Raw genomic sequence first — 20,808 nt, 5'->3', positions numbered from 1 at the left:
CAGTCCTGTCCTTTGACTAAAACTTGGACAGAACACTCCATCCTGAAATTCACATGCTTATAGTCTTGTGTTCATTCTCTTACATGTGTATAATAGCATCACAATTTCCCTGAAGAGCATTTCATAGACTCGTATCTCTCCAAAAGCCCTCTGGATCTCTCTCGTCTGCCCTGTCTGCAAACATCTGTCTAATTAGGAAGCAGAACACACCTGCACAGGGAGGTCCATGAGGTTCAGATGGGAAATGAATTACACTTCTTGTTGTCAGTATGGCCTTCTGACTCCAGGCGCTAATTAATCACAGAATGTGAGTCAGACTCTTTTAATGCAGTCGACTTGAAGTGAATATTAAAATCTCTCTATTGTATTGGGGCTGGATTATGTGACTCATTCTGTTGTGAAATCGTTTCAAAATCTCCCTGAGGAGCAATGCTGCAAGAATTGTCCACTCCTGTTGGATTTGCAAATGCAGATCAGATGGTGTGGGATAGGGTTCACACTGTTTTGGATGAGTGCATGTTTGTTTTAAAGCCTTGAGCCAAGGCTGTGTTCTTTACAGTGACAACCCGATGTGTTTTTGTGTTTTACAGGGAGACGGTCCAGGCAAACTGTGTACGCTGGAGAAAAAGATTCTCCTTTCCCTGTAAAATGAGCGCTAATGCTGGAACTGGAGTCCTTGACCCCTGTGTGTGTCGAGTTTCAGTCAGAAAGGTACAAACACACTCCTGCACACTCTGTTGGTTTGCAATAAACAGTTTGGAGTTGAAATACTATATTCAACTCCATATATTCAATCAATATTCAATCAATAATTTGATTGTTTTTTTTTTTATAACAGGAACTAAAAGGTGGAAAGACTTATGCAAAGGTAATTTATTCTTTTTTTTTATTAAACATACCAACACTATTCAATATATTTGGGGAGCTGACATGATGTGCAGTGTGTGACATGCTGTATGAGTCATCTAAAATAATTTTTAAAAGCATTTTCTAATTATTTTGTAATAATATTAATGTATAAGTATTATACATGTACTTTTTATAGCATGATGTTAATTGAGAGGCCATGTGGAATAGTTTTAAAAATTATAGTAGTCACACTGCAGGACTATTTACTGTAAATCAACTACAAAAAAGCTAAAATATAATTACAAATGGTGAAAAAATAAACCTAATATATAAATGTTTCTTTATAAATTCATATGTTTCTAAAATCTTCATGTTGAAAACAATTTTTTTTATTTATTTACCTTTCATGAATGGAAACTAACACAGGGCATTGGTAATTCATCAAGTAGACAGTTCTGAGAGGATTATAAAATATTGATAGCAAAGGAACGGCTGAAAATAGATCACTCTGGAACATTGTGTTTGTATGCGATTCTCTTTGTGTATGAGCAGTGCACTTCTGTCCATAAAAGCATTTACCTTTTATTTAGCTTTTTATTCAAAAGCTCTAGTGCCTTTTATTTTTAATATTTTTTTTCTATTAGCAAAAGCAAGAATAAACTGAATTTCTTTCCTGAATGTGTGTTGCTTTGGCTCTCTGTAAAGCTGGGTTTTGCTGATCTCAACCTGGCGGAGTTTGCGGGATCGGGTAGCACCACACGCAGGTGTCTTCTGGAGGGTTATGACACCAAAAACACTAGACAAGACAACTCCATCCTTAAGGTACAGAAAGGCTCAGACTTCCTCTCAGGATCTTTCTTCTCAGCTAAACTCCATTCATGCTTTGAGTCTTGATTTATGTAACTTGTTGTGACTAGTAAGTTATAAATTAGTAGTGGTTCTTAGTGGTGCTATTGGTCACTAATTAGTATTACTCTTGCTGAAGATTTAAACGAACTCCTAAACTTAGATGAGTATACATTGAGTCATATTATCTTAAAGGGGTCATATGATTTTTAATGTTTTAATGTTTCCTTTATTGTGTAATGTCTCTCTTTGTGCATGTATATGATCTGCAAAGTTACAAAGCTCATAGTCTCCCACAAAGCGATTTATTCTGTCTAACAGAGAACGCTGATCCAGACCTGCTTAAAAAGCCTCAACCGAAGTCCACATATTACTTCCCCAAAGGCATACGCAAAGAAAGTAGGCCAGGTTTCAGTGAATTGAAGTGTTGTCATCATGTTGCAGAGAAGCTGTGTGTTTGGATGCGAAAACAAAACCGTTTTTGCCTTTAGAGTTTAATCAGAGGTTAAGATTTATTTATAAAGCTGTTCCTGAGCAGTACAACCCAAAAGTTTGCTTGTGCATAGGACATTTTACAGAGGACAGCTGCCTGAACCTGGGAGAGTACAAGTACAACACAGGACATATACAAAGACTACTTTCCACTATGAAATGTTCTGTTCATGTCGTGCTTGCAAAGTTGGTTCAGATCGATTATCTGCACTTTCAGAATCCAACTCAGGCCAGAACTGATACAGTATAACCGATGACATTTTTATTAACTTTTTTTTATTTTATTAAAGCTGCTGTCCGTAACTTTTTTTGGTTAAAAATTATCCGAAATCAAATCAAGTACATAACCAGCCAGTGTTCAAAACTATCTCCTTACCTTAGCCCGAGTCACAACGGTAAGCTTGTAATAATGTTTTATAATAAAAACAGTACTGGTAGGTTTCCGCGGGAAATTCGAGCATGCAGCCGTTCGTTTTTGCGTCATTACGTCACATCTGTAAACAGAAAGAACGAGTCACAGCTAGTAGGCTATATGTGAGGATGCTACTGGTAGTGGATCATATATAACGTTTTCTCACAGCAGCTGGAATAATTAAACTTTTCATTTTGATGGTGGATTGTAATCCAGAAAGGTTCAAATGACAATCATCAGTGACAACTGGAGATTTACCCGTAGTCAAAAGCAAAAGAATTCCGACTGCGGAGTGGCTACAGAAATTGAAATCTACAGGTAGCGCTAATACACACTAAATACACATAGTCACGCAATGCTGATGTTGTTAACATTAACAATTTGAGAACAAAGTATAACAATAATAATCATTTGCACAGTTTGGTGTGATCCGTGCTAAGAGATCGTTAGATTTAATCACCATTGGCAGCTCGATTCATGCTTTTTTCTCAGTTGGTCAGAACAAAAGTGGAAGATTTGTTACTTACTCCTTCAGATGACATTTTCTGGTGAAAATTCTTATTTTGGTCATACTTTCAAGACTACAATCTGTGATTCCGAAGTACAGTATCCACACAATGTGGTGACTGACAGCAAACATTAAATTCATCTGCGCTGAGGAGCCGTGCCGATCCACAACCCACGTAAAGATGATAATTATGCAAGTAACTGCAATTGCAGGTTTCAAACAGAGATGGCGACAAAGAGGCAAAACCTACGGACTGCAGCTTTAACATTTTTATTACAATTGCTTTAGAAGACTTGGAAGCTGAAGCTCACGATCATCATAAGAGGGCATTACATTTCCAACGCGCACTTGAGGCGTTTGGCCAGTCACAACACACTGGGTCAGCTGGCCAATCAGAGCACTCTGAGCTTCTCGGAAGGAGGGGCATTGTAGAAATCAGCGCATTTCAGACAGACTGGGAATAGAGGAGCTGCAATAAATGTACAATATGTGAAAAATAATGTGTTTTTTAAACATTAAAGAATGTTAACCTATTTGGTTATACCCAATAATCAAAATAATGAACTTTTAAAATAGCATCATATAAGGGCGGTGGGGGAATCTTGTGAAAATCGTAAAAACAAAACAAAAAAACATTCGACCTAGGATTTTTGCTTGGCAGATGATAAAACAGGTGAAACAGTACCTCTCTTTTTACCTGGGCAATAAGTAACCTAGCAACCACTCAGAACACCCTAGCAACTGCATACTCTAGCAATGCTCTAATAAACACTTTAGCAACTGCCTTGCAACACCCTCAGAAATTCTCAGAAAATGTGATATATATATATATATATATATGTATGTATATACTGTATATTCATTTCTGTAAGGGCCAAAAATTAAATGTGAATGTTATACACATCCAGTTTCTTATTTTTTGTCATTTGTCTTTGCCTGCAGGTGATTATTAGCACACAGCTGATGTCTGGGGACCCCTGTTTCAAAACGTGAGTGTTACTTTTGATTTGTGTTGTGAATGTGTTATAATTCAGTATTAAAGTGAGAGAGAATTGAAGTTCGGTTGTGAAAAGGACCTATTTTTATCTTTATGCCACTCTATCTGCATTTCTAAATTTAGATTTAGCTGAAGACCCACAGAGACCTTTTCCTGCTAAACATTTGAGGTTGCTATTATAGTATTTTCTCAGAAATGGCCTGTGTGTTGGGAAGGAGTGTGAATATGCGCTCTGGGGAAATCAGAGCTTTGAACACAGATTTGCATACTGGAAACCAACACTGTCCACCCACACATGTACACACACTGCAGCTCACACTGTGCGTGAAGGCAAAACCCTGCTAAAAACATTTGTGTGGGTTGAAGCGTGGGGAGAGTATGGAGTTTGGGGATTCTGGGGGTTGCTTTTGAGTCAGTAGGCGGATTGAAATGGTTTAGTTCTTAAATTCAGCATTTCTTTTCAGATCTGTTCATTAAAATCCATTTAAACCATATTCTTGATTGCGGTTTCTTCATGTATTAGGCCTCCGTCCACCGCCATGGTGATAGGCATTCAGGGTGATGCCGAGAGCCTACTGGAAGACAGGAAAGGAGGAGACACACAGAAACCTTTTCTGAGCCTCTCAGGTAAACTTCACACAAGTCAGTGTTTCCAATGTATCAAAAGGAGACACACCAATACAGCAGCTCCATACACAGACCTTGTTTATATTTTTTAACATTCGTCCTTTACATGTGCTTAAATGTGTATGTATTTCTTATATTTTTATGTTGGCATTATGTTGGTTGCTCTAATCAACTGTCCAAATCAAACACCCTTTGAAAAGCTTCTCATTAATTCTGCATCCAGTCCTGTAGTAAAGACCAGGACTGTGTGTTTGATTTGATGCTGCTGAACTAACAAAAGCTTGAAAGAGTGCTCTCTCTCCCCCACTCTCTCTTTTATCCTTTCTTTGCCCTCATACATGCTGCGTGCCTTTCCGTCCAGAGGCTGGCAAAAGCATTAGTCTTTAATGTATAATTTAGCCGTGTGCCGCTCTTGACTCTTGACTCTGCTTTCATAGTGATTCACTGTGACTGACTGCTTATGATGTAGAGCAGGCGTACAATTCATAAAATATGATTAGCTTCCAAGTGCCTCTTCCGTAGTGATTTTGAGTTGCGATAATTGAACAATATTAAAGCCATATTAATATTCATATTAGTCCATTTATACTGCAATTTTAATGGAATACAAGACTAGATGCCAAAAGTGGCTTGCTGTCTGAGGCGATTGATGAATTAATCAGTATCGCCATTTGTTCCGAGGAACATGTTGAAGAGTTATATAAGTTAAAAATGAGTTAGCATGGGATTTTGGCAGAGAAATGCTATTCTTTTTGAAGGGAGTTTGTGGAGAAGACTCATTTAGAGATTGGTGAGGTCTCAGGATGGTCAATTAGAACACTTAACAAGTCAGTTAGTGAGAGCAATGATTTGATATATATCACGCAATTGTGAGTTTATATCTCAGAATTGTGACTTTATATCAGCAATTGTGAGTTTATATCTCAGAATTGTGACTTTATATAAGCAATTGTGAGTTTAAATCTCAGAATTGTGACTTTATATCAGCAATTGTGACTTTATATTTTAGAATTGTGACTTTATATCAGCAATTGTGACTTTATATTTTAGAATTGTGACTTTATATCACGCAATTGCGAGTTTATATCTCAGAATTGTGAGATATAAAAAGGCAGAATTCTGAGATAAAAAGTCGCAATTACTGTTTTTATTTTTTTATTTAGTGGTGGAAGCAGGCTTCTATAGATGCTAGCCTTCTTAAAATTTACAAAGAAATTTTTTATCCAGGACCAAAAATATTGATAGCAGAAATTATTAATGAAAACGATTATTATTAATCTGTGCATATGCAAATTTTTTGAATTCTTCGAATAAGAAATTCCTTTCTTTTCATACACCACCTGCTGTCAACTAGAATTTGCAAGTAGGAAATCATGATTCATGGGTGTGATGTAAACAGAAGTATAATTTAAAAATGTGTCATGGCCTAACTTCCTGTTTTAATTGGAAATATGCTAGCACAGGAAATACAACTGTTTGCCTGACAAGCAGTTTTAAATGCTACAACCATCAAAAAGCTTTTGTAACCAATTCAATAAATTTTAAATTTTTCTGAGAAATAAATATCCGTAATTTATTTTTCTTTTTTTGAAGACTAAAAGTTTCCCAGACAGAGATTAAGCCTAGTCCTAGAATAAAATGGCCCTTTAAACCAGATTAACAGAAATCTGCTTTCCCTGTCATGGTTTAAAATAGTCCTAGACTTAGTCTAGTCCAGAGTTTAATAAGCTGATTTCCTGGAGGAAGACTAGAGCTACTCCAGGACTAAATTGAGGCTTAAATTAAACCTACCAGGAGGCAGGTTTAACTTCAGATTAACGTTGTGTTTCAAAGAAGACACATGTATTACTTGGATATATATATCGATATTGATATACACTGTGTGTATATATATATATATATATATATATATATATATATATACACAGGTGCTGGTCATATAATTAGAATATCATCAAAAAGTTAATTTATTTCACTAATTCCATTCAAAAAGTGAAACTTGTATATTATATTCATTCATGACACACAGACTGATATATTTCAAATGTTTATTTCTTTTAATTTTGATGATTATAACTGACAACTAAGGAAAATCCCAAATTCAGTAGAAAAAAGTGTACAAGCAATAGGGATAACCGCACCCTGGAGAGGATTGTGAAACAAAACCCATTCAAAAATGTGGGGGAGATTCACAAAAAGTGGACTGCAGCTGGAGTCAGTGCTTCAAGAACCACTACGCACAGACGTATGCAAGACATGGGTTTCAGCTGTCGCATTCCTTGTGTCAAGCCACTCTTGAACAACAGACAGCGTCAGAAGCGTCTCGCCTGGGCTAAAGACAAAAAGGACTGGACTGCTGCTGAGTGGTCCAAAGTTATGTTCTCTGATGAAAGTAAATTTTGCATTTCCTTTGGAAATCAAGGTCCCAGAGTCTGGAGGAAGAGAGGAGAGGCACACAATCAACATTGCTTGAGGTCCAGTGTGAAATTTCCACAGTCAGTGATGGTTTGGGGTGCCATGTCATCTGCTGGTGTTGGTCCACTGTGTTTTCTGAGGTCCAGGGTCAACGCAGCCATATACCAGGAAGTTTTAGAGCACTTCATGCTTCCTGCTGCTGACCAACTTTATGGAGATGCAGATTTCTTTTTTCAACAGGACTTGGCACCTGCACACAGTGCCAAAGCTACCAGTACCTGGTTTAAGGACCACGGTATCCCTGTTCTTAATTGGCTTATAACACCTTAGCAGTGCCACAGACTGATCGACTCCATGCCACGCCGCATTGCTGCAGTAATTCAGGCAAAAGGAGCCCCAACTAAGTATTGAGTGCTGTACATGCTCATACTTTTCATGTTCATACTTTTCAGTTGGCCAAGATTTCTAAAAATCCTTTCTTTGTATTGGTCTTAAGTAATATTCTAATTTTCTGAGATACTGAATTTGGGATTTTCCTTAGTTGTCAGTTATAATCATCAAAACTAAAAGAAATAAACATTTGAAATATATCAGTCTGTGTGTAATGAATGAATATAATATACAAGTTTCACTTTTTGAATGGAATTAGTGAAATAAATCAACTTTTTGATGATATTCTAATTATATGACCAGCACCTGTGTGTGTGTGTGTGTGTGTGTGTATATATATATATATATATATATATATATATATATATATATAATATATAATCTCTTATATTTCTGATCAGTGACTGGTGGACATGACCCTATACCAGTCTAATTTTATTGGACTGCCACTGACTAATCGATTTCGAGAAGTTTTAAAATGCATATGTTGATTTTCTAATTGACAGTCCTAATTTAAAAAGCCAAATCTTATTGAATGCCTGGATACTCTCAATGGACAAATTAATTGCCACATCAGATATATAATCTGTTATAAGGTTAGAAATAGGAGAAGAACAGGTTAAATTGGCATTGAATCCCATAAAGCGATTGAGCAGGTTTAATTAGGACTGAACTGAATCCCTTATGTCCACAGAGACATCAGGGAAGTGTGGCTCTCTGCCTGATGAACTGGGGATGTGCGGACACTCTCGAACGTCCAGTTATGCTAGTCAGCAGTCCAAAGTATCAGGTACGGCTTTCCTTTTCCACTGTTTTCCCTTTGATCACTTATTGACGATGTGTCGATGTGACTCTGCTGTCTTGCTCGACTTGAATGAATGCCTGATTTGTATTGTCTGCTACCCTGGCTGTAACATCAGGCTGTCAGTCAACATCATGCCGTGGTATTGCAAGATGTTTAAAGGATTTTGTAATTTTGCACGTAGGCTGCATGTCATGTAACTTTGTTCTGTGTGATGGAGTGAAGATGTGTGTGTGTGTGTGTGTGTGTGTGTGTACATTAAATGAGACAAAGAGTGTGTGCTCAAATCCATTAGCTCACATTATATTTTGTTAAGTTGCACTTTCCACATATCGGGTATACTTTGGTGTCCCATTACTTTGATTAAAGCATTAGGGATACAAATCCCATCTTTTTTGTTGTGAAAACTATTAGATCTGTGGATTTTAAACACATTAAATGTCACATATTAATTTTATTTATTAAGGTTTGTGGTCTATAAGATTTTTTTAATGTTTTTCAAAATCTGGTATGTAATGTTTGTAGTAAGCTCACCAAGGCTGTATTTATTTGATAAAAAATACAGTAAAATCAGTAATATTGTGAAATATTGTGAAAATACACATTAAAAAACAGTTTTTTTTATTTGAATATATTTTAAAATGTTATTTATTCCTGTGATGGCACAGCTGAATTTTCAGCAGTCATTACTCCAGTCTTCAGTGTCACGTGATCCTTCAGAAATCATTCTAATATGATGATTTGGTGCTCAAGAGACATTTTTATTATTATTAATGTTGAAAACGGTTGTGCTGCTTAATATTTTTTGAAACCATGATACATTTTTTCAGGATTCTTTGATAATAAAAACGATAAAATAGAAATATTTGTAACATTATAAATCTCTTTATTGTCATTTATGATCAATTGAATGCGTCTTTGTTAAATAAAGAATTAATTAAAGAAAATTCTTACTGACCCCAAACTTTTGAATGGTGTAAGTGATGTAAAATAAAAATTAATAAAAAAATTAAATAGCTCATATAATATTTAGTTTGACCTCTTGAGTTTGACATTCAACAATTTAAGCACGTCCTTTCACTGGCCATTTTGCTGAACAAGACATTTTCAGGTCCTTTTTTGTTCTCAGTTTGTGGAAAGTGCTTATTTGCTTTATTAAATAATCTGAAACTGGGCTCTTAGAAGGATTCTGTGCCATCACAAAATGGCTGGATTAAATGTCTCAGATCTAATTTGATAACACTACTTCCTCCAGTACTTCCAGAGAGGAGACAGCACTCAGTCCTTATTTCATTAAGCTATTCTCTTAGATTCAGTTACACATTCCTCACTATGACCTTTTGCAATAGAGCATCTCAGTTTTAAAGTCCCACAAAGCGAACAGAAGTCATCACTAGGGTTGGGAATCGTAAATTCATTTCAATTCTGGAATTGGATAGTTAAATTCAGGAATCGGATACTTGTTATAAAATTAAAATTTAAATTCCGCCTAGTGATTCCTGTGTGCGCATTTTAATTTGGTTTTAAACCATTCAAGCGCAAGAAGACATGAAAGAGAACTCAATTTGGCACTCGCACGCTGTTATCTGTGCTGGGCACATCCAGAGCATGCACACAAAAAAGCCGCCTCTCATATAGTGTACAAACGAGATGTGATCTGCAAAAACCCATCACATGATGAAATTTGACCTATCACTGGTTTCAATACCAAATGAATAGCTTGTCTGTAACAAAAGTTATGGTTATCTGAAGTCGGCTGATCACTCTGAGAAAAACAGGTTTAAATAACTGTCATCCCCTTTTTTCGCACAGACATGAAAATGCACTATCCAAACATAAATGGTTGTAATTCAAGAATGCTTTGGAATATAGAACTAAGGTTGATCTTGTTTTAAAGAAGACACTTGTCAGATTATTGTAGAAGTGAAATAAATTAGGAAAGTGAAATACAAAAAGTTATAGAAGTTTAAGTTTATAAAAATGTAAAAATATAATTGTTTATATTTTATAATAATATATTACAAAACTTGTTTTACACTTGAACTGCAAGAAAATCAAAGTCAAAAATGTCAACATTCCAAATTTTAGGTTGAAATATTTCAAAAATGAGCTTTCAGTAAGATTTTGTTTGGGCGCAGTACCAAACTTTTTCACTAGATGACACCCAAGCTCCATATCTGACCATTTAAGGGCGCCTCCATTTATTTGAGTGATCTGAACCATATATTTCCATATTTTCATACATTTTATGAAGTAGACATCCTATTCAGAAGTAGTATGGGCAGTTTGGCAGTATTTGATTTGAATTCAATCTCTAATAAACACATAATTAGAACATGTGTGTTCATTACAGCTCCGTTGTTCTCTTGTGCTCCGCCTTCTCACGATAACGTTGTATTAGAAAAAAAAAAAATCTTTGCGTGCCATAGTTTATACAGGACTGGCGGGAAATTTGCATTAATACAACTTCATTCTACATGTTATGTGGTTTATTTTGATAGGTGAACTGTCTTTGTAGTGTTTGTAGAGACTGAAAGCTATGGCCCTTTTTTTTTCCGCTGGGTGTGTTCTTAAACAGTAACGTTAGAGAAGGACAGCCTTGCCACTATAAATCGCAATTTTTCTGCACTTAACAGGCAAATTTTGCCAAGATATTTTCAGAGATGATAGACAAGATGTTATAGAATGATAATTTAATGAAAACCCAATTTTGACAAAAATTCACAAATACTGAATTGAGTTCTCTTTTGCATCTTCTTGCTCAGACAAATACACACAAAATTATGTCAAAATATCCTTGTAAACACAGTCTGTTATGTCTTAAGTGAATGTAAATAGTTGAGAAAGAAAACACATGTAACAGTATATTGGATCCGTGCATTAGGTTTTAAAGTGACAGCAGGCTAATAAACCTGCTGCCGTCTGTGTCATTACTGTTAGCCAAAGAACAAAAGAAAATCAATAATCTTGACTGAAGATCTTTTGTAACTTTAATAAGGATTAATTTATATTTCATTTATAAAAAAATGCAGTGTTATTTTACATTTGATTTCAATTTCTGAACTTTATTCAGTTGTATTTTTATTTGCTAATTTGCTTATTTGTTCTTATTGTATTACTGACTATATACATGTATTTAATAATGTTTGAAATTTATATTAGTCTAGTTTATTAGAAACTGTGAGTTGATAAGCAGAATCGGAATTGGAATCAAAATCGAAATGGCTAAAATTTAAAGATACCCAACCCTAATCATCACATATCTGTCTCTGACCAGAAACATGTGATTTGGTGTATGTGTATGCATGTATGGGAGGATATTCGCCATCTGTTTTCATTTTCTGAAGCTCCTCTGCCTTCCAACTTTTTCTGTCCTTCATAAAAAAAAACAACCCTGAATTTTAAAACAATGTTGTGTCGTGTTTTCTCAGGCTATAGTACGAGTCACTCGCGTTCCTCCAGTCTGTCGGAGTTCTCCCACAGGAGAAACACTTCGATCGGCAGTGCTTCCACTGGCATTGCCAGCATCCCTGAGCCCAGTGAGGAGAGTGACCAAACTACAGCGCCCCCTACAGCTGTGGCGTTCTGTGCTGCTGTGCCTGAACACCCATCAACCCCTGACAGGGCTGCCAGCAGGTCAGACAGACACTGCTACCACTGCCTTCGCTATATTCATCAAGCTTTAGATGCAGGATATTAAATCAATGTAGGTTTATTTTCTCATATATACAAAGGTACCCAGTGAAACAGGACTCCATGGAGTCTCAGCTGAAAAGGGTGGATGCCACACGGGTGGATGCCGATGATGTAGTAGAGAAGATCCTGCAAAGCCAGGATTTCACCCACAGTTTGCTGGACTCCAGTGCTGAAGGTAACAATGGCTTCTTAATGCTTATTAGCAGACATCACTAAAGGTACTATTAGCAAATTTCCATCAGAGTATGTGAGAGGAACTAAATGATATTTATAATCTTAAAGGATTTCTGTTCATCAAAGAATAGAAATGTAACACAGTTTCCACAAAAATATTAAGCAGTTAAAACTGTTTTCAATGCTTATAATATTGTTTCTTGAGCAGCAAATCAACATATTAGAATAAAGGATCATGTGACACTGAAGATTGGAGTAATGATGCAAAAAATTCAACTTTGCTATTAATGGAATAAACAACATTTTAAAATATATTAAAATAGAAAACAGTTACTTTAAATTGATTGTAATAATATTTCACATTTTTTTCTGTTTTTGCTGTATTTCTGATCATATAATGCAGCCTTAGTGAGCATAAAAGACTTTTAAAATTATTTAAAAAGTTTTTTGAACAGTAGTGTAAGTGGTGTAAATACCTAATATGAAATAAAAATAAAACAGCTCATATAATGTTTAGTTTGACCTCTTGAGTTTGACAATCAACAATTTATGAAGGTTAAGCACCTCTTTCCCCGGATCATTTTGCTGAACGGCTCAAAAAATGACATTTCCATCAGAGTATGGGTGGAAGGACAGTAAAAATCCCATTGATTTTCTCCATATAGCAATATATATTTTTAACAAGAACAGATCAATCTTTCAAATCCATCCCATCCATCCCAACTCTGAGGAAGTGATAATATAGTCTTTTATAGAAGCCACAGTCACTGTGATTTTAACTTAATTTTAAAAAAATCGTGTATAATCCCAAATTCCCAGTGAAGAATTACAATACCCACAATCTTGAAATGGGCAGCAACTTGGATCCACCAATCAGAGAAGTTGCTGTTACCATAGAAATGAGAACTGCACCAAAAGATCTTAGCTGTGAACTGTCATGAAGATCTGAAATTATGTAATATAATCTCCCTACAATCAAACAACTTGCATTACTATTATATGACTGTTTTGCCATAAACTTTGATTATATTGCATTTTATGCATATAGTAAATAGCAATAAATTAATAGTTTTATATTGTACCATTGTTTTTCTTTTTGTGTTTTACATCATTTGCAATATTTCATGGGATTGAAGCTAATTCTCTCATTAATTATTACTAAGCATTTCATATTTATTTAATAAATTCCATATTTCTTTTATTCTGACTGCTATAAATCAAACGTTTTATATTACAATTGTTTGTTTTTACATCATATGTTTCATGGGATTCAAGTTCATTCTCTCATTAATTGTCATTAAACATTCGTATTTTTGATTGTTGTCTGTCCAATAATATTCCATAAATTCCATCTTTCTTTCATTCTGATTGCTAATAGTCTATTAACACTGTGTGTAACATGGTGAATTCTTGCTGACATGAAATTGCATTTTGGCCCATTAACTTGTCAACTTGGAACGAGTGCAAACAGAAATAAAAAACGCAATTGGTAGCAATGTTTACCAGAAGTTGCTGCTACAACGTAGGTGTATTGAAGTTTATCTGTGCCAGAGAGCCCGTCTTTGTATGTGTGTCCTATTAGTTTTGGTATTATTTTTAGACGACCTGGCGACAGGTTCTCATTAGAATTGGACCGACTTGGTTTTTGTATCCCCCAGAGAAGAGTCGTGACTTTGTGTGTGCGGAATGGAGGCGATATCTGATTCAAGTGTGTGTGTGTGTTTCAGAGGAAGGACTGCGCTTGTTTGTGGGTCCTGGTGGAAGCACAGCACTTGGTAGCCATCACCTTCCTGCCAGGTGAGTTTGAAGGAAAATGTTGTTATCATTTACTCAACCCTCATGTTGTTTCAAACCCATAAGACTTACTTTCTTCCTTGGAACACAAAAGGAGATGTTTAGCAAGCTGCTCTTTTCCACATAATGAAAGTGAATGGGGACTGGTTCTGTTTAAAAAATACCTTAAGAGATCATAAATGTATTTGTGTTATCTCCTAAGTCATCTGAAGCTATACAATAGGCTGTAAGATGAAGACATGAAATATAGTACATGGATTCATACGGATTAATTTTATGGTCATTTCTGGAGCTTGACATCTCCAGTCACCATTCACTTTCATTATATGAAAAAAAGGGCTTGGATGTTCTGTTAAACCTCATTTTCTGCTAAATCTCCTTTTGTGTTTCACAGAAGAAAGTAAGCCATGTAGGTTTGGAACATGAAGGTGTGTAAATGATGACAGTTTTAATTTTCAGGTTGCTGTCTTTTTAAATAACACTGCAAAGTCAGTGAGTAAGCACTCTAGAAAAAAAAAAAAAACCGTAAATCACTGCATTTACCTGGTTGGATATAAATGCTGATTTCTTCTCTTTTCAGGGTTGGAGCTGGTGCCTACGAACAGGTGGTGATCAAACGCTAGAGTTGGGAGATGCCAGAAGGAGAAGTGTCAAAAAACCAAAGTCTGTTTCGTGGGAGTAGAAAGGGACGAAGAGATTCAGACATGTTCGTCTCCTCTCACATTAGCAGTGTTTGTCACAAACCTGTTTCAGCCTTTTGATGAAACAGTGTCCTCTGCTGGCTACATAAAGAACTGACAGCTGCTCTGTATGAGGCTGTCATTTGGTGTCTTGTGTTTCACTGTGAGGTAAAGTCTTCTAATACGTCTGCATTGCAAATCAGAGAGCTTTTCCCCCTATTTTCCTTGCTGATTTAAAAAAAATATATATTTCATATTGTTATTTTAGTAAGATATCTGTTTATTTTTACCATGTTTACATGTTTGTGAGCCATTTTAAGGGGTCTGTCAGTAACATTTGGTGGTGGTGTAATACATCATTACAATATGTACGAGGTGTCTGCAGATGAAGGTGACCTCTTTACGCATTTTATCATTTCATTACTGTACGAATGAAAATCAAACCGTCCTCACCCACCCGCAGCATCTCACTTTGTGCGTGTGAGAAGTCGTGATGCGTTTGACAGATGGAGCTGTTTTCAGACTTGAAAAAATGTCCATTTGAATAGCACTTTGAATTGAAGGACTTTACATGGACTTTCTATGTATCGCCAACATTGTAGGGAGTTTTGAGGCTGAGCTTTTCATCTAGTTAATTTGTGCACATTGAATGTGTATTTCTTTTTTATTTGTTGCTAAAAATGACTTTCGGCTTGAGAATTTAACTAGATTAAACTCCTACAGCTGCATTATAGTTCAGTTTATAGACACATTAGCTATTTCAAATCTGGGCAGGTGAATATCTGATAAGAACTTCTCTGGCAGCATTCTATGACGTAATGATGACATCACGTAAATATATCGGCTTTCACTTAAGAACAAATTGAGCCAAGTTGTTCTCAAGCTACAATTATTTACATGGCTGCACAGAACAAAGCATTTAACCGTGTCAGCAATGCTTAAAACATTTAGCACAAGGCTCTCAAGCAGCGTGTAGCTCTTCTAATGCTATCTACAACACTACAAAAACTCATTTTATCCGTGTTTTTGTAGTTACTTGATGTATCACTAAAATGAAGGTATTTTAATGACTATTTTCATGGTCTCTGTCTGTAAGATCAGCTATAGGGCATATCAGAATCATAAGTTAGTGCTCTAGTTTTATGTGACCTTATGCCCATATCTTCTCAAAAGCCATTCACTGTTTTATAAATGTAAACTCACTTGCCTCTGCAGTTTAACTGTGTGGGGATTAGCAGCTGTGCGAGTGTGTGTACAATCTATTTGTAGCACTTGATTATATCATAACTGTCTAGAGTAATAGTGTAGAAATGCATGGGTGTCACACCTACTCATCATGTCCGAAGCATTTTGTGTAGTCTTTGCTATCTCCATCGGATTGACCCAGGTCCGTTGAGATCCAAACACTAAAAATAAATACTGACTGGAAGCTTGGATTCAACTCGGCCACACATCTCAGGTTTATTATTTTCTTTCACTATTACTGCACAAATATCAAAGCACCACACTGCGAATGTACGGAGCCCTTTAAGAGACATGGTGATGGGAGAGAAAATTCTATTTCAGTGCTTTTGCGTTTTTTCACAAAGAGAAATTTTGCATTCACTTGCAAATATCTCAAAATTTTGCGAGCGAAAGCAAGGTTTCTTAGAGAAACACAAATAATTTGGGAGCATATGCAACATTTCTTCTGTGAATGCAAAAGAATATCATGCTTTTTCCATCAATGTGTTCCTTTAAGGACTCGAATGTTTGCAAATATCCATTTATTTAGAGGTTATCTAGATATTTCAGTTTCATTACTTTTCAGCAGACTCTCAGTAAAATGAGTGTTACTTTGAACTTGATTTTTAATTTTTTTTTTTTTAATTGATCTACTGCCAAAATGAAGTCTATTTTTATGTATTTGAGCTTTAGTGACTTCCCCCCAACATTTTCTTCCCTAAATCTCTTACACAACCTATAAGTAGGTCCTGGTACTTTACATGTTGTAAAAACATGGTGGCTTTATCTCTTCTGTGAAGTTTTTGGTCCTTTGTAATTGTACTGTGTCTGATGTTTAAAGGTGACATTGCTTTTTTGACTGTCTCGCAATGTTGTGTTCCAACTTTTGACCAATAGTGGCTTCCATGCCATGTGTTCTGTTATGATGCTGGTAAGGTATGTACCACGCACTGTTAAATAAAACCACATTCCAAAGAAGGTGTCACATATTTGCATTTTTAATGATGTTTATTGGTTGTCTTCTCAAGAACATTTCCAATTGATCACAGATTTGGGCATATTATCTAAATATGTCCTACACAATATGGTCAAAAACGAACAAACACCTTGTAAAGTGCAGCTTTCTTTTTTATATTTTGGTTACAGAGCTTTCCGGATCTGTTATACACCTCCGTAACCCCCAAGCTCCCTATCCCAGTCTTCTTCCACACTGTTTGATACACTTGATACTGTTTTCATATCCTCTTCTTCTTCTTTTTCTTCCACCACCTCTTCCTCATCATCGGCAGGCAGGTTTACCACCGTTCCATCAGCGCTCATCCTCACCCTCTCGTCCTCCAGCAGTTCCTCCCTAAGACGCTGCACGCTCCCACACAGTGCTCTTACTCTGGGGCTGAACCACACACGCGTCAAGGGTACACAAATGCTGCCGCCCTGCTGGTAGACAGGCTGCAACTCGCATGCATCCCTATGCTGCAAAGCTTCCATAAATGGAGGACCATAGAAATGTGCATTGTTATTGGAGTCCATGTTCAGTCTGCTGAGCCATTCCTGTTTTAGGTGTTGTGCCTCATACAGAACCTCATTAACCAAAGTCTTCTGGTAGATGTTGTTATCACACAGGCTCGGATACACCACCTTGTACAACTTAATGAGGAACAGCAAAGAAAGATGAGATGTGAGAGCAATAAGCAGTTTTCAGCCAAGAAATAACTTTTTTTAGCTTAAACCTGTGAGTTTTAAAGTTGCCATGAAATGAAATTCATTCCATTTTCTAAATGCGAACGATGCATTCGTACAGGTTTAATTTTTAATCAAATATCTTAATTAAATATCTCAATCATTTAGTTTGTTTAAACCCCAACTTCCGTTTCATTTTGTGATGAGTCATTTTTACTATGAAAGCATACAGAACATTCAGAACTTCTTGCCTAGTCAAAAAATATCATCTATAAAATTAAAGGTAGGGTAGGCAATTTTCGGAAAGTGAGCTAGCTTTGAAAGCATAAGATCCCACCTTCCCTTCAGAGCACTCTCCAAAGCCCCGCCGCATTCAAAACACATGAACGTGTGCAGCAGGGATCAAACAAAAGCGTCACAGAGACGGCGTTAAACTACCTCATGTCTCAAAGCACATAACATTACAATAATAAAGAGCTCTGACCTGTACCACCTGACTGCTGCAGATTAATTTCAGTGTTGATAGTGTTGCCAATGAAAAGCGTAAATTTGAGTCATGAACCGCTCTTAGTATAACGTCATGGGTTTTCATCTCTTACAAATTACGGTTGTTATGGCATGAACGCAGCATAAGCTTATTGTTTTGGTTCAGGAGGAACTGTAAAAGTCTAACTCTGCATAGCATGAAACGTGCTGATGACATGTGATGTCTGCATGAGCAGGGTGCGCGGAGGTATGAAAATACATAAGTTGACAGGCAGGAAGGACATCGTATCATTGGATTCGGGTCCAATCATAACATTTTATGGTCCTATGCCTTCCACAGACGATATAAATACATTTAGACCACTTAAATTAGTGATTGCTATCAGGATGTGAAGAGACTTTTGACCAGCATAACAAAAAATGTTTCTGGAACAAATTGCCTACCCTGCCTTTAAACTGAAAATTGAAAAACTACTAAGAGAATTTGCCGAACCACCTACTAATCTGCATATCCTTCCGAATCTGAAGATATATGCAAATATTAAAGTCGGGATGTGATGGAAGTAGCTACAGATCTTTTCTTATGTATTGTGACATACATCCGAGTGCGACGGATTATGGAAAAAAATTAGAAAACAAATGTTGGGCGGGACTTGGTTCAATGCATTAGTTGTTGATTGGATGGAGGAAGATCTGAATGTGAGCTTGCAGTCCAAGAGGGGCGAGGGTTAAACTGACTAAATAATTGGAGAGTTCTGGCATACATCACCAGAGAAAAGTCTGCCATCCCACCAGAAGATCAAATTGTTATTTTAATTAAAAATTATGTGATCAAAAAGAAATATATACAAGGATCAGTTCATGGCAACTTTCTCACTTCTCACTAGCCCTAAAACTAAACTAAACTGTGACTGCTTTGGCGCAAGTGATAAAATAATGATTTAGAAAGTTCATAATGACTATTCCTTTAAACAAATAAGAAAATGCAAATGCAACACCTCATCAGAAAAAATACATATTACTCACCAGCTTGTACACTGAAGGTTCCAAGCGTTCAGCATTGCTCATGGACCAATTTATCCCATTAAAATTCCTCTGGAACACACCAATCTGTGTGCAGAATCCCACATCTGTCCAGTGGCTAAAAGCTTCTCCAACTCCAGTGAACTGCACGGAGTAACCATATTCTCTACAAACTCTGTGAGCCCTGAGGGAGAGAATTGGGACATTTTTTTAGCCCAAAAATTTGTTTAAAATTGATCCTTAAATCTGATCGTAAATCAGCACTGGAAAATGTTTACACTAGATACTGAACATTTGCTTACCAAGACTGAAACTCATCTCTGGTCCATTCAAATTTGTGATCATAGTCTCTGAAGCCTCTCAGGCCCGGCAGCAGAGGGTTGAATTCTGCATTGGGTGTGCTGACAATCACAGCACCTGGTGCCATGTACCCAAATACCACCTCTGAAAAGCTCTCCACCTCCTCAAGCTCCAGATGTTCGATTCTCAAAGGTGTAAGAGAGATGTTGGCAAGTTAACAAACTCAAGCGGAACATACAATTTTCAGATAATGTTTAGCTTATATGCTTGAAAAACAAAAGATGTGGCACACTTACAGCTCAATACACGTCACAAGATCAAATCCTCTGGTGCACGGCTCCCGCTCTGTGACAGACCCCTGGTACAACTCAATGGTCAAAGGCCCATCACTTGGCTGAAGGTAATCACTCACAAGTGGAGCCAATGTATGCCTGGCAAGAAATAAATAAATAAAAAATTCACACAAGATGGACGAACACAGGAAGCCAGATTTGCATTTTTGAGATGGCCCAAAATACATGAAAACCCCTTAATTCCAATTATGTAGTATAAAACGTTGGCCTTATGAGATTGTTCTGGCATTTTAATGCCATCTAATACTACACAAAAATGGGTAGTTTGCAGGCAAGTTGCCGAACTTACATTCTTTTCAGGAGGACAACACTGTTGATATCAACTCCCACTAGTAACTGTATACCGTTGCGATGAAACTTCAGTTTTTTCAGTAAGCGACATTCAGCGCATCCGAAATCGATGACCTGCGGACGGAGTCATGAAGGAATAGATCAAATCCAGGTAATTTAGGAAGATGTAAAAAGACTACCGATTAGCAGGCTAGCTCAAACGATACGTCAAAGCCCATCGCAACTTAACTTTAAAATGCAAGTTTGACATTCATTTACCTTTCTAGGTCGGTAGGTTTGCACGTAATCGATAACAAACTGGTATCGCTGCATGTAAAGCGGGGGAGAAAACGGTGTGGTCATGGTGAGTGTCTCTTGGTCAGGTCTGCTCGGCTGTCAGTCCTCATTAAACACATGCTCGAGGTGATACTTCAGCTGCGTGAATCCTTTTGGTGCTTTACTCAATCTTTACCAGCGGCCATTAAAGCAAATTCATTTTTTCAAAAAATATTTTGGACCGTTGAGCGGCAAAATATCGTGTGATCCTGTTAACCGTTTCCATATGAAACTGTATTTTATTATAATTTCATTCCCATTCTGTCAGTGATAAAATGCACACTTACAAAATAAATAAATTGATGGAAAATATTATTTTAAATTTTAATTATTTTTTATCTTACTTGAACAATAGCCTAAAGCTTCCGCTGAGAAAAATAGTCCACTACGAACAAAAGGCATTTGGCCTAGCAACAAGGAACACTGCAACAATATTATGATTTTAATTTACATT

The 20,808-nt window shown here is 36.6% G+C and overlaps 2 protein-coding genes across 3 annotated transcripts in view; one reads left to right on the top strand and one right to left on the bottom strand.

Annotated features, from left to right (window-relative positions):
- fam102bb (family with sequence similarity 102 member Bb) overlaps window positions 1-16,884 on the top strand; it is a 24,221-nt gene extending 7,337 nt beyond the window's left edge. The window contains exons 2-11 of one of the 2 annotated variants that reach the window (XM_051876186.1): window positions 591-711; window positions 839-868; window positions 1,555-1,671; window positions 4,050-4,096; window positions 4,628-4,731; window positions 8,231-8,326; window positions 11,770-11,974; window positions 12,049-12,209; window positions 13,936-14,005; window positions 14,583-16,884. In XM_051876186.1, coding sequence (XP_051732146.1) covers window positions 591-711; window positions 839-868; window positions 1,555-1,671; window positions 4,050-4,096; window positions 4,628-4,731; window positions 8,231-8,326; window positions 11,770-11,974; window positions 12,049-12,209; window positions 13,936-14,005; window positions 14,583-14,625 — 994 coding nt within the window. In that variant the 3' untranslated portion in view covers window positions 14,626-16,884. The remainder of the gene's footprint in view (window positions 1-590; window positions 712-838; window positions 869-1,554; window positions 1,672-4,049; window positions 4,097-4,627; window positions 4,732-8,230; window positions 8,327-11,769; window positions 11,975-12,048; window positions 12,210-13,935; window positions 14,006-14,582) is intronic. The other variant, XM_051876187.1, reaches the window with a different exon arrangement.
- Window positions 16,530-20,808, bottom strand: henmt1 (HEN methyltransferase 1). The gene is made up of 6 exons (XM_051876184.1): window positions 20,298-20,808; window positions 20,038-20,153; window positions 19,692-19,826; window positions 19,398-19,580; window positions 19,099-19,279; window positions 16,530-17,553 (listed from the first exon to the last, which is right to left on the bottom strand). The coding sequence occupies exons 1-6, from the start codon at window positions 20,379-20,381 to the stop codon at window positions 17,068-17,070; spliced, it is 1,185 nt and encodes a 394-aa protein (XP_051732144.1). The 5' UTR covers window positions 20,382-20,808; the 3' UTR covers window positions 16,530-17,067.

This window comes from Ctenopharyngodon idella, chromosome 20 (genome assembly GCF_019924925.1).
Source record: "Ctenopharyngodon idella isolate HZGC_01 chromosome 20, HZGC01, whole genome shotgun sequence".
In the NCBI taxonomy this organism is placed as follows: domain Eukaryota; kingdom Metazoa; phylum Chordata; class Actinopteri; order Cypriniformes; family Xenocyprididae; genus Ctenopharyngodon; species Ctenopharyngodon idella.
Note: the sequence above shows the minus strand (reverse complement) of the source record. Positions and strands in the feature narration are given on the sequence as shown.